Here is a 17,121-nt window from a genome sequence, read left to right on the forward strand (position 1 = left end):
CCTTCCAGAATAGAGTCCAGGTCTAACTGTAGGTCATTTGTCTCAGACATTTTATCTTGTTTCTGGACATGTGCTGATATGGTCATCTGCTTTTGTTTCTTGGACATGTCTATTGTTTATCTGTGGCCTTAATACTTAATTGAGTATGTGTTTTGGTTTTATTTTTATTCTTTCTGATTGCTTCCAGGAAGATGTGATCAGGGTGTGGGCTTTCCTTTTCACTTTTCTTATTGCTTAACTCAGTGTAACATTCACAGATGTTGTCTGTATCCCTGGTATATGGCACTTGGCATTGGTTGTTGTTTGGGTTTTGGTGTTTTATACAGTGTGATTGTAGCTTGGCTATATGGCAGCAGTTGCTCACTCTTCTTGTGTAATATATGGAGAGAAAGAGTCTTCAAAAGGTAGAAGGGGAGCATATAACAGCATAACAGCACCAGTGACAAATAAACAAGAGAAAGAAAAGAAAAGAAAAAGAAAAAGAAACAACCAGAAAACAGCCACAACAAAACCTAGACTGAATGCTGTTGTTATCAGGTGCCATTGAGTTGGAACTGACTCATAGTGACCCCATGCACAGCAGAATAAAACAATGTCCGATCCTGGGCCAACCTCACTACCGCTGCCACAATTGACACCATCAATGATGCCACCTGGCTGATCCATCTCGTTGGGGGTCTTCCTCTCTTTCTCTGACCCTCCATCTTACCCAGCATGACATCCTTCTATAGCTACTGTTCCCTTCTGACAATATGTTCAATGTATGAGAGATGAAGATAAGCCATCTTGGCCTCCAAGGAGCGCTCTGGCTGCACTTCTTCCAAAACAGATCTATTGGTTCTTTTGGCAATCCATGGCACTTTTAGTATTCTCCTCCAACACCAAAATTCAAAGGCATCAATTCTTCTACGATCTTCCTAATTCACTGTCCAGCTTTTGCATCCATATGAGGTTATTGAAAATATCATGGCTTTGGTCAGGAGCACCTTAGTCCTCAAGCTGACATCTCTGCTCTTCAATACTTTAAAAAGTTCCTGTGCAGCAGATTTACCCAATGCAATATGTTGTCTGATCTCTTGACTGCTGCATCCATGAACGTTGATAGTTGATCCAAGAAGATTGAAGTCCTTGACAACTTTAATCTTTTCTCCATTGATAAGAATGTTGTTTATTGGTCCAGTGGTGAGGATTTTTTTTTTTCTTGACATTGAGATGTAATCCATATCAAAGGCTGTGTTCTTTGATCTTCATCATTAAATGTTTTGAGTCCTCTTCACTTTCAGCAAGCAAGGTTGAATCATCTGCATATCGCAGGTTGTTAATAAGTCTTAATCCAATCCTGACTCCAGGTTCAGATTTCTCAAAAGTACAATGAAGTGTTCTGCATTACTCATACTTCTCAATGTTGTCCATAGCTTGTCATGATCCACACAATTGAAAGCCTTTGGTAATCAATAAAGCATAGGTAAACATGTTTCTGATATTCTCTGCTTTCAGCCAAGACCAATTGGACATCAGCAAAGCTATCTCTCATTCCACAGCCTCTTCTGAATCCAGCTTGAACCTCTGGAAGTTCTCTGTCAATGTATGATTGTAACCATTTCTGTATTACCTTGAGTAAAACTTTACTCGCTTGAGATATCAAAGAGATTGTCCGATGATTTCTGCATTCCATTGGGTCACATCTCTTTGGAATGGGCACAAATATGGATCTCTTCCAATCAGTTGGCCAAATAGTTGTCTTCCAAATTTCTTGTCAGAGATGAATGAGTGTCTCTTGTGCTGCCTCACTTTCTTGAAAGATATCAATTTTTATTCCATTAATTCCTGGTTCCTTATTTTTTGCCAATTCCTTCAATGCACTTTGGACTTCCTCCCTGGGTATCATTGGCTCTTGTTCATATGGTACCTCTTGAAATAGTTGAACTTTAACCATTTCCTTTTGATACAATGACTCTGTGTATTCCTTCCATCTTCTCTTGATGCTTTCTGCATCATTCAATAACTTTCCCAGAGAATCTTTCACTAACAGAAGTCTAGGCTTGAATTTTTTCTTCAGTTCCCTCAGCTTGAGAAATGCTGACCGTGTTCTTCCTTTTTGGTGTTTTAATTCCAAATCTTTGCATATTTTATTATAGTATTTGGTTTTGTCTTCTCGAGCTGATCTTTGAAATTTTCTGTTCAGCTCTTGGACCTCTTCAATTCTTCCATTTGCTTTAGCATCTTTATGCTGGAGAGCAAGTTTCAGAGTCTCTTCTGACATTCATTTTGACCTTTTCCTTCTTTCTTGACTTCTTAATGATTTTTTGCTCTCTTCACGTATGATGTTCTTGATGTCATCCCACTCTTCTGGTCTTTGGTCTTTAGTATTTAATGTATCAAATCTGTTCTTCAGATGATCTCTAAATTCAGGTAGGATAAATTCAAGGTCATATTTTGGTTCTCATGGACTTGTTTTCATTTTCTTCTCCTTCACTTTGAATTTGCATATGAGTAATTGATGGTCTGTTCCACAGTCTGCTCCTGGTTTTGTTTTCACTGATGATCTGGAGCTTTTCCATCTTTTCTTTCCACAGATGTAGTCAATTTGATTTCTATGTGTTCCATCTGGTGAGGTCCATGTGTATAGTATTCTGGTATGCTGTCTAAAGAAGTTATTTGAAATAAACTAATCATTTGTTTTGCAGAACTCTATCATTTATTCTCTAGTATCATTTCTATCACCAAGTCCAAATTTTCCAACTACTTGTTCTTCCTCTTCTATAATCACAGAAAAGTCAGAAGAGGAAGAAAAGAAAAGAAAAGAAAAATCTGTAGCCTAATAGGAGTATGACTTTAAGGTCCTCTCTTCAACTTCTTGATTTCAAAGCTGCCTGAGAGATTTTAATATGCCAGTGTTAGTTGTTATGCTATACCTCAGGCTTTAATTTAATTTTCAACCTGTTTTGTTTTTATACTATCTTTTTTCTCTCTACAGTCTTGTCCTGCCCTTTCCCATATTAAAAAAAACAAAACAAAAGACAAACAAGCATAAAACGTTCAGGGTCTGCTCTTTGGCTGAGTATCTGTGCTCATGCATGGCAGAAAATCCCACCAGTGGTGAGGGTGGGAATTGTCCACTTGCTCAGGCTCCCCCTCTAGTCACTAGAATGGAGGTGGGCAAACAGTGAGCATGCCAATTACCAGGTACCAAAAGAAAAAAAAAGAAAATCAGAACAAAGCAAAACTGACAAAGTGTATTGTCCACTTTTGCTCCAAGGTTCCCATGGCATCTTTCCGTGGCATTTCTCCTCCCCCTCTTCATCTTGCCATTTGGCCTCACCCAAGATGTTGGCTTTGGGCCTCTGAACCCAACCTGGCAGATTCAAAAGTATGTGATTTTTTTACTTCAGCTTCAAGTTCCACAATCTATAAGCCTTCAGACTTTTAAAAAATATTCCTATCTCTGTGGTTCCAAGCTTTGGAGCTCTTCCCTGGACCTGCTTTGCCTGGTATTCTGTGGTATGGCTGATGGAGAACTTCAATGTACCTCCACTCTAGCCGCCATCAAGTCCTGCCTCCTCACAAGACCTTTTTAAAGTGTTGAAGAGCAAAGATGTCAGCTTGAGGACTAAGGTGCACCTGACCCAAGCCATTGTATTTTCAGTAACCTCATATGCATGTGAAAGCTGGGCAATGAATAAGGAAGACCATAGAAGATTTGATGCTTTTGAGTTGTGGTGTTGGAGGAGAATATTGAAAGTGCCATGGGCTGCCGAAAGAACCAACAGTTCTGTGTTGAGAGAAGTGAAGCCAGCGTTCTCCTTTTATGCTATGATGGCCAAACTTTGTCTCTCATACTTGGGACATACTGTCAGGAGGGACCAGTCACTGGAAAAGGAGATCATGTTTGGTAAGGTGGTGGGTCAGAGAAAAAGAGGAAGACTCCAGCAAGATGGATGGGCAAAGTGGCAGCATCAGTGCGCTCAAACGTGGTTACAATCGTGAGGTTGGCCCAGGATTGGGCAGTGTTTCATTCTGTTGTGCAAAGGGTTGCTATGAGTTGATACCAACTTGATTTTACCTAACAACAACATGAAGTTTTTCTATGATCAGAAACTCTGTGTTGTTTTTTTTTTTTTTTTTTTTTTTTTGTTGTTGTTTTTTGCAGGCAATTCTGAAGTTTATTTTAATAAAATGAGGAATAAAGATCAAGGATTACTTAGTAAGTATTTATTTTCTGCAGGGCATAATTCAGTCTTACTGAGATTCATTGCCATACTGTTCCTTCTTAGGTAAAAGCCAGAAACTTTGTATTCTTAACTAAATTTTATGACAAAAGCTGTTCTACTGGTGCTTCCCACAAGTAATCCAACCCCCATCTCTTGAGAGAAGTGAAAGAGAAAAGTAAAACTAAAATAAAAATAATAATATTTACATTTTCATGCCAATTTTAGGTGACAAACAGGGGAGTGACTGTCAAGAGCTATAATCTATTATCCAAAGTATGTGGGAACTATCTATTATAATGAGAATTTCTGGAGAATTTATATTTAAATGGAAAATTCACATCTATCTATAAAAGAATACCAGTGTACCATCAAGTATTTTCTTTATTTGTGAGTTTGAAATATATTCTTTAGAGAACCTATTGCCTTTCTCCATATTCAAGAGCCCATTTTTGTCCACACAGCAATTCTGAAATCTGTTTTAATAAAATGTGTGTTTATAATAAATGATTTGGTATAATTCTATTTTCTGCAGGCCATATTTCAAACTCAGTGAGATGAATTGACACAATGCCTCAAGTGTAAGAATGTGAGGGTTTCACAGGTCTCAATAGTGTTTTAATCTTTTGTAAATAGGTTCACTGTGAGTTGGAACTGACTTGATAACAGTTAGAACAACAACAATATATGTCACTCAATCAACCCAACTGAATATGCCATAGTGTTTCCTCAGTGTTATATCCAAAGACAAACCTTGATTTCTTACCTCTAACCCTGATTTATTCCAAGATTTCAGACAGAATAAGAAATTACACAAAGTGAAACATAGTGGTAGTTCTGCTTCACTGTGTTCCTCAGTGGGAGGGGTTCCGCACACCCACAGTTTAGGGATGTGGTAGAGGATCCAAGTCCTCAAGAAGGACTTGAAAATTAAAAACCCCACTATTTGTATCTTTAGCATTCCTTGTATGTTTACCTGTTGTGTATTTTACATCATTTAACAATAAATATGTTCCTTAGGCGGGTCCCAGACCTAAGACTTAAATATTCTGCCTAATGAATATGTAAATAATCTGAAGTCTACTAAATTAAATAAGAATATATTTCTGTTCCCAGAGCACCAACCATACCACTTCCCATCAGAAGTTCTGGGAAAATATATCTCTAACCATGGACTGGACCTGGGTAATCCTCTTGTTTGTAGCAGCTACAGGTAAAATGGTTCCCAGTCCTATGGATGTGCAAGGGTTTTTGGGTGCTGTAGGTGAATTTCATCTACCTGAATCTGCTCTCAGCAGGCAGCCACACCTAGGTCCAGCTGGTGCAATCTGGAACTGAACTGAAGAAGCCTGGGACATCAGTGAATTTCTCTTGCAAGACTTCTGGATACACCTTCACTGGCTACAGTATCCACTGGATGCAGCAGATCCCAGGGCATGTGTTTGATTGGATGGGATGAATCAATCCAAGCAATGGTGGAACAAGCTATGCACAGAAGTTCCAGGGCAAAGTTGCCATGACCAGAGAAATGGCTATAAGCACAACCTACATGGATCTAAGCATTCTGAGCTTGGAGGACATAGCCATGTATTACTGTGAAAGATACACAGCATGATAATATCTGCATTGACTTTAGAGATGACAGGCACAGTTAGGCTTCAGGCTATCTTTCTTAATTGTTGTTCCTGCTGTTAGGTGCCATGGAGTCATTTATCACACATAGCAACCCTGTAATAACAGAACGAAACATAACCTGGGCCTGAACCATCCTTGTAGTTGTTATTACATCTGAGACTGTTGTTGCTGCTACTGTGTCAGTCCATCTTGGTGGGTGTCTGACCCTCTACATTACCAAGCATGATGTCTTTTTCCAGGGACTTGTGCCTCCTGATAGCATATCTGAAGTATGAAAAATAAAGTCTTGCCATCTGATTCTTAGGAGCATTCTAGATGGATTTTTTTAAAGACAGATTTGTTTGTTCTTCTGGAAGTCCAAACACTTCTACAACATTATAATTCAAATGAATCAATTAAGCTTTGGCCTTTCTTATTCATTGACCAACTTTCACATACATTTGATGCTATTAAAAATACCATTGCTTGGTTTAGGTGCACATTAGTCCTCAAACTGATATATTTGCTCTTGAACACTTTAAAGAGGTCTACACATCAGATTTGCCAAAGGAAATATGTCAATTGATTTCTTGACTGTTTCCATGAGTGCTGATTGTGGAGCCAAGCAAAAAGAAACCTTTAATGACTTCAATGTTGTCTCCATTTATCATGATGCTGTTTGTTACTCCTAGTGTGGCTCTATAGGATAAACACTGGGCAGCAAGATCTGTTTGATCGCAAGTTCAATGACTCAAACTCACCAGCTGCTACTCAGAAACCCTAACCAGCATTGTTATGAGTTGGAACACATTTGATGGCACTTGGTGTTGTTGTTAATATTAATGCCACCACATTAATATTTACTCATAACAACTCTATGCAAGATAGAATAAAACCCTGCATGGTCCTGAGCCTACCTCACAGTAGTTTCTATGCCTGAGCCCATCATTGCCACCACTGTTTCAGGTACATCTTGTTGTGGGTCTTCTTCTTTTTCTCCTGCCCTCCACCTTACCAAGCATGATATCCTTCTCAAATGACTGGTCCTTTCTGATAGTATGTCTGAAGTATGAGAGATGAAGTCTGATTATGGTGGATCCCGAGGAGAACTCTGGCTGCACTTGTTCCAACACAGAACTGTTTGTTATTTTGGCAGTCCATGGTACTTTCAATATTTTCCTCCAATTGATGCATTAATCAAATGCATCAAGTCTTCTACGGTTTTGTTATTAACTGTCCAACTTTTGAGTATATATGAGGTTATTGAAAATACCATGGTTTGGGTCAGGTACACCTTTGTCCTCAAAGTGATATCTTAGCTCTTCAACACTTTAAGAGGTCTTGTGCAGCAGATTTGCCCAATGCAGTATGTTGTTTGATTTCTTGACTGATGCTTCCATGAGCATTGACAGTTGATCTGAGCAAAATGATGCCTTTGACAACTTCAATGTTTTCTCCATTTATATGTATGTAGTTTACTGATCCAGTGGTGAAGATTTTTGTTTTCCTTACATTGATAGGGAATCCATACCAAAGATAGTGGTCTTTGATCTTCATCAATAATCAAAAGAGCATTTTAAGTCCTCTTCATTTTCATTAAGCAAGGCTGTATCATCTCCACATGCAGATTGCTAATGAGTCTTCCTCCAATCCTGATGCCATGTTTTTATTCATATAATTCAACTTCTCAGATTATTTGCTCAGCATAAAGATTAATTCAGTATGGTGAAAGAATATAATGATGGAGCACTCCTTTCTGAATTTTAAACCATTTGGTGTTCCCATGTTCTGTTTGAACAACTCCCTCTTGGTTTATGTACAGGTTCCTTGTGGCTTACAATTAAGTGTTCTGGAATACTCATTCTTCACAATGTTGTCCATAGATTGTCATGATCCACACAACCAAAAGCCTTTGCATAGTCAATAAACCACAGGTAAACATGTTTCTGGTATTCTCTGCTTTAAGCTAAGATCCATCTGACATCAGCAAGATATCCCTCATTACACATTCTCTTCTGAATCTGGCTTAAACCTCTGGAAGTTCTCTCTTAATGTGCAGCTGCAGCCGTTTCTGAAATACCTTTAGTAAAACTTTATTCACATGGGATATCAATGATATTGTTCTGTAATTTCTGCATTCCATTGGGTTACCTCTCTGGAATGGTCAGAAATATGGGCCTCTTCTAGTCAGGTGGCCAGGTAGTCATCTTCCACATTTCTTGGCATAGATGTTTGAGTTCCTCCATTCAACATTTGTTGAAATATTTCTATTTGTATTCCACCCATTCCTGGTGTCTTTTTCTTTGCCAGTGACTTCAATGACCTTGGATTTCTTCCTTCAGGATCATAGGCTTTTGATCATATGCTACTTCTTGGAATGGTTGAACGTTAAGCATTTCTTTGTGGTACAGCGATTCTGTGTATTCCTTCCATCTTCTTTTGCTGCTTCTATATCATTCAATATTTTGCCCATGGAATCCTGCCATACCACAAGTCAAGGTTTAAACTTTTCTTCAGTTCCCTCAACTTGAGAAATTCTGAGCATTTCAAAAACTCTTTTGGTTTTCTAACTCCATGTCTTTGCAGATTTCATTATAATATTTGACTTTATCTTCTCAAACTGACCTTCGAAATTCTCAGTTCAGTTCTTGTACTTCTCTTTTTCCATTTGCTTTAGCATATCTACACTGAAGAGCAAGTTTCAGAGTCTAACACCCATTTTGGATTTTTCTTATTTCTTTTTTACTTAATGTTCTTTTGCTTTCTTGCTGTATGATGTTCTTGATGTCATTCCACACCTCTTCTGGTCTTTGGTCTTTGGTCTTTAGTGTCTGATGCATCAATTCTGTCCTTCAGATAATCTCTAAATTCAAGTGGGATATATTCAAGATCATATTTTGGCACTTGTGGATTTGTTTTAATTTTCTTCAGTTTCAGCCTAAATTTAAATGTGAGCAATTGAGGTCTGTTCCAGTTTACCCCTGGCCTTGTTTTGGCTGATAATATGGAGTCTTTCCACAGATGTAGTCAATTTTATTTCTCTGTATCCCACCTGGTAAGGTTTATGTGTGTGGTCATCTTTTATGTTGTTTTAAAAAGGCATTTACAATGAAGAATTTCATGGTCTTGCAAAATTCTATCATGCAATCTTCAGAATAATTTCTATCCTCAAGACCATGTTTTCCAACTACGGATTCTTTCTCTTTCTTTCCAATCTTTGGATTTTAATTGCCAGTAATTATCAATACATCTTGATTGCATGTTTGATCAACTTCAGACAGAAGAAATTGGTAGAGTTTTTCAATTTCATCATCACTGGCTTTAGTGCTTGGTGTGTAAATTTGAATTATAGTGATATTAACTGGTCTTCCTTGTAGGCATATGGATATTATTCTATCACAGACAAGTTAAACTTCATGACTGATCTTGATATGTTATTTTTGATGATCAGTGTGACACCATTCCTTTTCAATTTGTCATTCCCACTATAGTAAACCATGGGATTGTCAGATTTCAGATGGTCAATAGCAGTCAATTTCAACTCACTAATGCCTATCAACACTCACAGAAACAGCAATAAAGAAAGCAAATGACGTATTTCATTAGGGAAATCTGCTGCATAAGAACTTAGTAAAGTGTTGAAGAGCAAAGACATCAGCTTGAGGACAAAGGTGCCCCTGACCCAAGCCATGGCATTTTCAATAAACTCATATGCATGTGAAAGCTGGACAGTGAATAAGGAAGACTGTAGAATAATTGATGCTTTTGAGTTATGGTGTTGGAGGAGAACATTGAAAGTGCCATGGGCTGCCAAAAGGACCAGTAGATAGATCCGTTTTGAAAGAAGTACAGCCAGAGTGCTCCTTGGAGGCCAAGTTGGCTAAACTTCGTCTCTCATACTTCAGACATATTGTCAGGAGGGACCAGTAGCTGGAGAAGGACATCATGTTTGGTAAGGTGGAGGGTCAAATAAAAAGAGGAAGACCTCAACGAGATTGATTGGCAAGTGGCAGCATAGATGGACTCAAGTGTGGCAACAGTAGTGAGGTTAGTCTAGGTTTGAGCAATGTTTTGTTCTGCTGTGCATAAGGTCGCTATGAGTTGGTATGGACTCGATGGCAGCTAAAAACAACAACAACGATGCCTAAGATAGTGATATATATGAATTCTATTTCATTTTAGGTAATCTCCCATTTTCCTAGATTCATACTTGGTACATTCCATGTTCCAATTATTAATGGATGTTTACAGCTTGTCTCTTTGAGTTGTGCCATCAGCAAGTCATGGTCCCAAGAGTTTTACTTCATTTGTGTCATCACTGTCAACTGTATTTTGAGGAAGCAGCTATTCCCCAGTTGCATTTTGAGTGCCTTCCAAATTGAGGTGCTCATCTTCTGGCACCATATCTGACAATATTCTGGTGCTCTTCATCATTTTTCAATACTCAATAATCTAGTGCTAACAGTATTCCATGGATACTCATAAGGTTTTCAGTGACTATATATTCAGAATTCTTCTGTCTCTCCTTCAATCTGTGTTTGTCTGGAAGCTCAGATGAAATCTGTCCACCATGGGTGACCCTTTGGTATTTAAAATACTGTGGCATATCTTCCAGAATCATAACAACACACAAATCACCACAGTATAACAAACTGACAGATGAGTGGTGGTGACAGCACTTAACAACAATTTATTAGTCCAGTTTGAGGAATTTAACTTTCATACCGAAGGCATTCATCTTTGTCAGAAAATATTAATGTCCTTTTCTCTACCTGCAAGCAGTGTTGTATCATTTACATATTGCTGGTTGTTAATGTGTCTTCCTCTAATCTTGATGACTTTTTTTGTTCTCCATGTAATCTAATTTCTTGGAAATTTACTTAGCACACAGATTGAATAAATATGGTGAAAGGATCCAACCTTGGTGTTGGGTACCACAGTCACTGAGATGTTGAGGCCCTGTGTCATGGACGAAAATCCAACACGATGGCCCCACTCAGGATTGCTAGCCAGGGACCCTGAGGGCCAAAGGAAGTGACCTCCTGATGTCCCGGGTTCATTGGTTTTGTGTACTCACTGGTGGGATACCTCTGTATAATTTTCTTTGGTCTTATTATTCATTCTACGCTTCTAACTCCAGTAATTGTAGCTTCTGAGAAAATGGTTTCTTATGTGCCTCTCTTAATGTCTCCACTGTGTTGGCAGTGCATAGGGTCCTGGGAACAAATCTCTCTGAGGAACAAACTCTGGCCACCTGGCAAGCATGTCCAAACTGTTCTTTATTAAATTATTCAGTTATGTTTGATATTAACTTAATACATGAGCCCTGGATATCCATTAAAACAAAAACCCCTTCTAAAGCCGAGGCAGTTCCAAAGGCAGGTTTGCTGGGATACTGCAAGGAGGCTCTGGAGACAATACGCCCAGGGTATTCACTCGAAGTGGATTGGCAAATTCCGGGAGTATTGTTCAAGGAATAATAGTGGCTGCCCCTTCAAATCATCCCCAGGTGTAACCCATTAACCTAGAGGTCCTCCTTCTTCCTGAAAGCTTAAGCCAGGTAGCTGAAACAGCTTGACTCTCTTCAGACCTTTTAAATCCTTTTCACTTTTACCCATTAGAGATTAAGTGCTGTAGGTATGTTAATTAGCCTTGAGAAACCTCACGCTGCTGCCTTAGGAATTAAGCCTAAAAAGTAATTTAAAACAGTTTGCTTGAATTTTTGGAAAATTAAGAATGTTAGATTATTAAGACAATTTGTGATGTATATTTTAAAATTTGTTCCTGTAAATCATTGTGTCTTGTTTTGAACGATTAATCACATTTTACTACTGTACCCTGTCTTAATAATCCCCTTCTTCCTTTGTGTAAAATCCCTCCCTGAAATAAAAGATGGATGCAGATTGAATCCTGCATGCATTACTGCTTGCAGGGCCATGTTTTACAGACATGCTGCTTGCCATGCAGGGTCTGTCTGCCAGTTTTGCATCCACTCTGGTCTCGGAGTGTCTCTTTTTTTCTCTCGTTGTGTTTTTGTGTATATTCTCTCTCTATCTCTTTTGCCGCCAGGTCTCCCTACTTCGTGAACCAAACTTCCTTGTTGAGGCTGGTCCCCGACACCTTGGTGCACACCTTTTTAAATTTAAATTTTAAAACATTCAGTGTTTCCATATTCTTGTTGTTGTTGTTATGTGCCATGGAGTCAGTTCCGACTCAGCGACCCTGTACAGGGTTTCCGAGGGTGTAAATCTTTACAGGAGCAGAAAGCCTCATCTTTCTCCCATGGAAACAGCTGGTAGTTTCGAACTGCTGACCTTACACCCCGCAGCTCGATTCGTAACCACTATGCTACCAGGGACCTCCTCATTTATTCCATTTGCTTTAGCATCTCTATGCTGGAGAGCAAGTTTCAGAGTCTCTTTTGACATTCATTTTGACCTTTTCCTTCTTTCTTGTCTTCTTAATGACTTTTTGCTCTCTTCGCATCTGATGTTCTTGATGTTATCCCACAACTCTTCTGGTCTTTGGTCTTTAGTGTTTAATGTATCAAATGTGTTCTTCAGATGATCTCTAAATTCAGGTGGGATATATTCAAGGTCATATTTTGGCTCTTGTGGACTTGTTTTCATTTTCTTCAGTTTCAGTTTGAACAATTCTCAATAAAAACTTTAAAAAAATATTCCTCTGGTGGGTCCCAGACTTAATCCTTAAATATTCTGCCTCATGAATATGTAAATAATCTGAAGTCTACTATGTCAAATAAGGGTATGTTTGTGTTCCCAGATCTACAACCAACATCCACACAACTCCCCATTAGTAGTTCTGGTATGACAGCTCCCTAACAATTGACTGGACCTGGAGACTACTCTTGTTGGTTGCACTATCTTCATGAACAATGGTTCCCAGTCCCAGGGATGGGGAAGGGGTTTTGGATACTCAAGGTGAATTTCATCCATCCCAATCTGCTCTCAGCAGGCGAACACTCCCAGGTCCAGCTAGTGAAATCTGGAGCTGAACTGAAGAAGCCGGGGGCATCAGTGAATGTCTCTTGCAAGGCTTCAGGATACACCTTCACTAATTACTGTGTTTTTTGGGTGTGTCACATCCCTGGACATGAGTTTGAGTGGATGGGATGGATTAACCCAAGCAATGATGGAACAGTCTATGTACAGAAGTTCCAGGGCAGAGTCACAAGGACCAGGGAAAAGTCCACATGCTCAGCCTACATGAATCTAAGCAGTCTGAGCTCTTAGGACATGATTAGGTATTACTGTGCTAGAGATAACAATGTGGTAACCACATCCTGAGTGTGTCAGAAACCCTGAATGAGAAGGTTGCTTCACTGACTTTACAGATTACAGGGACAATTAAACTACAGCCTGTCTTTCTTATCATTGTTGTTGTTGTTGGTTTGGTACCATTAAGTCATTTCTAGGAGCTCTGGTAGCGTAGTAGTTACGAATCAGGCTGTGAACTGCAAGGTCAGCGGTTCGAAACTACCAGCTGATCCACAAGAGAAAGATGAGGCTTTCTGCTCCCATAAAGAATTACAGCCTGAGAAACCCTATACAGGGTCGCTATGAGTTGGAACCGATTCCATGGCATACAACAACAACAACCCTGTACACAACAGAACAAAACATATCTTTGCCTGATCCATCATCAAAATTGTTGTTATATTTTAAACAATTGTTACTGCAACTTTGTCAATCCATCTTGGTGAGAATCTGACCCTCCACATTACCAAGCATGATGTCTCTCTCCAGAGACTTGTCTCTCCTGATAATATCTCTGAAGTGTGAAATTCAATGTCTTGCCATCTGATTCTTAGGAGCATTCTAGATGGATATCTGTCAAGACAGATTTGTTTGCTCTTTTGGAAATCCACACTCTTCTATAAGAGTATAATTCAAATGAATCAATAAATCTTTGGTCTTGCTTAGTCATTGAGCAACTTTCACATATATATGAGGCTATTAAAAATACCATGGCTTGGTTCAGGTACACATTAGTCCTCAAACTGATATATTCACTCTTGAACATTTTAAAGAGGTCTGTACATCAGATTTGCCAAATGAAAAAAGTTGTTTGATTTCTTGACTGTTGTTTTCATGAGTGCTTATTGCCGAGCCAAGCAATGCAAAATCTTTAACTACTTCAATGTTTTCTCCATTTATTGTGATGCTATTTGTTATCCTAGTGTGACATTATAGAATAAATACTGGACTGCAAGGTTGGTTTGAACTGCATGGTGGATAATTCAAATTCACTGGCTGCTCATCACAAACCCTATACAGGGTCTCTATGAGTTGGAATCGACTTGATGCCATTTGTTGTTGTTGTTGTTAGGTGCCATTGAGTCAGTACTGACTCATAATGACCCTATGCACAACAGAATGAAACACTGCCCATCTTGGGCCAACCTCACAATTGTTGCTTATAAGGAGAACTCTAGCTGCACTTCTTTCAACACAGATCTTTTCTTTATTTTGTCAGTCAATGGTATTTTCAATGTTCTCCTCCAATGCCATTAATCAAATGCATCAACTCTTCTGTGATCTTCCATATTCACTGTCAAACTTTCAAATGTATATGTGGTTTTGTTAAAACACCATGGCTTGGGTCAGGAACACTTTATTTATCAAAGTGACATCTTTGCTCTTCAACACTTTTTAGAGGTCTTGGGCAGAAGATCTGTCCAATGCAATATATCCTTTATATTCTCTTTTTCTTTTACCTTTTTATTGTGAATTGTGTTATTTGAGTTCTTGATGGCTGATTCCATGAGCATTGATTGTTGAGCTGAGGAAAATGAAGTCTTTGACTACATCAATGTTTTCTCCATTTATATGGATGTTGTTTATTTGTCCAGTGGTGAGGAATTTTGTTTTCTTTACATTGATATGAATCCCATATTGAAGGCTGTGTTCTTTGATTTTCATCAGTAAGCCTTTTATATCTTCTTCATTTTCAGAAAGCAAGTTTATATCATCTGCATATCACAGGTTGTTAAAGAGTCTTCCTCTAGTCCTGATTCCATGTTTTTCTTCATATATTCTAGTTTATTGGAATTCTAACCTGAGTGTGCTAGAAACTCAGAGAAGGAAGCAGCTGTGATGTGAGAACTGATGTCAGGGACAATGAGGCTGCAGACTGTCTAACTTAGAGGTTGAGCAACCGAGGAATTTAGATGGGGAATTTACTATACACAAATGGTCCACAAGCATAATTTTAAACCATTCTGTCTTCCCGTGTTCTGATCAAACAACTGCCTCTTTGTCTATGTACAGATTCCTCAAGAGCACAATTCAGTACTCTGGAATGCTTATTCTTTTCAATATTGTCCATAGATTGTTGTGATCCACAAAATCGAATGGCTTTGCATAGTCAATAAAGCACAGTAAAATTTTTTCTGGAATTCTCTGCTTTCAGCCAAGATCCATCTGAGAACAGCACTGATATCCCTTATTCTACATCCTCTTCTGAATCTGGCTTGAACCTCTGGAAGTCCTCTTTAAATGTATAATTGCAACTGTTTTTGTGTTACCTTTAGTAAAACTTTACTCACATGGGATATCAATGATATTTCCGATGATTTCTGCGTTCTGATAAGTAACATCTCTTTGGAATGGCCACAAATATGGATCTCTTCCAGTCTCTTGGTCAGGAAGTTGTTTTTCATATTTCCTAGCATGGATGAGTGAGTGCCTCTAGTGCTGTATACGGTTGTTGAAAGATTTCAATTTTGTATTCCATGCAATCATGGTGCCTTGTTCTTTGCCAGCAACTTCAATGCATCTTGGGTTTCTTCCTTCAGGATTATTGGCTCTTGATTATATGCTACCTCTTCAAGTTGTTGAACACTAACCATTTCTTTTTGGTACAATGACTCCATGTATTCCTTTCATCTTCTTTTGATGCTTTCTGCATAGTAAAGTATATCATTACAATCCTCTTTATGTACCATCATTCAACATTTCCCTGCTCCCTTTTTTTTTGGATGTACACAAAAAGGTTCAGGAATAAAGGAATATATAATCATTTAAACAACCAAAGAGCACATTCTTCAGGCCTGCCTCCAGGCCACTAGCACACAGCCTTTTCCTTTGCATGAGTCTGGAGTTCTCAGCTGCTCTATCTCTCCATATTATCATCTCTACGTCCATCTCTTGTGTCACTACTTATCTGGATAGTGAGACACATTCCTCTCACGCTCTTCTCTTTTGAAGATCCTAGGGTCCTCTACTCCTGAATGTAAGTTTAACTACACTCCCCTTTATGTTATAAAACTTCTACTTTTACATTTGTGACAATTGCAATTAGTAATGATAGCAATTGCTCACTATTGAATCATAAGAATCTTATCTCCATCTCCTTTCACCAGACCTGTTAGACAAGATGAAAACTATTTAGTGGGGATTCTACCTCCCCCACCCACACCCTGAAACTAACCTCCTTCTTGAAAATATGTAAGCCAGCTACTTAATCCCTTTATAGCACTCCCATTTTAGTTAGCCAGTGTCTAAATTGCCCATCCCTACCAACCCTGTATACAGAGGGGATAGACTTGATCTTTGATGTGAAAAGACTTTCTCTGTCGGTTGGTATTTTGAGCAACTACATCCATAATATAGGTCAAGTTCATCAAATTATAGCAATTTACACTTGTTTCCTTGATCATATTTTGTTATCTTCCTCTGGTTATCCAGCCATTGAAGTTAGGTCAAATGAGTACTCAACCATTTCTTTTTGGTACAGTGATCTTCCATCTTCTTTTGATGCATTCTGCATCATTCAGTATTTTGCCCATATAATCCTTCAATACTAAAAGCTGAGGTTTAAATCTTTTCATTAGTTCCTTCAGCTTGAGAAATGCTGAGCAAGTTCTTCCATTTTGGCTTTCTAACTCCATTTCTTTGCAGATTTCATTATAATATTTGAATTTGGCTTCTTGAGCTGACCTTTGAAATTTTCAGTTCAGTTCTTGTACCTCTTTACTTCTTCCATTTACTTTTGCTTTCTTCCTATATGATGCTCTTGATGTCATTCCACAACTCTTGTGGTCTTTTGTCTTTGGTGTTTAATGCATCAAATGTGTTCTTCAGATCATCTCTAAATTCAGGTGTGATATATTCAAGGTTATATTTTGGCTCTTGTGGACTTGTTTTCCTTTTCTTCAGCTTCAACCTGAAGTTGCATATGAGCAGTTGATGGTCTGGCCCTGACCTTGTTTTGGAAAATGATATAGAGCTTTTCCACCATCTCTTTCCACAGATGTAGTCCATGTGATTTCTGTGTA

At 38.6% G+C, this 17,121-nt stretch overlaps 1 gene segment (V, D, J or C); it reads left to right on the forward strand.

Moving 5' to 3' along the window:
* Positions 1–12,736: 12,736 nt before the first annotated feature.
* On the forward strand, positions 12,737–16,861 carry LOC102840037 (the record flags this gene model as incomplete). The annotated part of the segment is given in 2 exon segments: positions 12,737–13,103; positions 16,821–16,861. Coding segments are annotated over 2 exon segments (408 nt in total), but the record flags the coding sequence as incomplete, so codon positions are not given.
* Between the last annotated feature and the right edge of the window lie 260 nt (positions 16,862–17,121).

The sequence above is a fragment of the Chrysochloris asiatica genome, unplaced genomic scaffold (genome assembly GCF_000296735.1).
Source record: "Chrysochloris asiatica unplaced genomic scaffold, ChrAsi1.0 scaffold00260, whole genome shotgun sequence".
Taxonomy (NCBI): Eukaryota; Metazoa; Chordata; class Mammalia; order Afrosoricida; family Chrysochloridae; genus Chrysochloris; species Chrysochloris asiatica.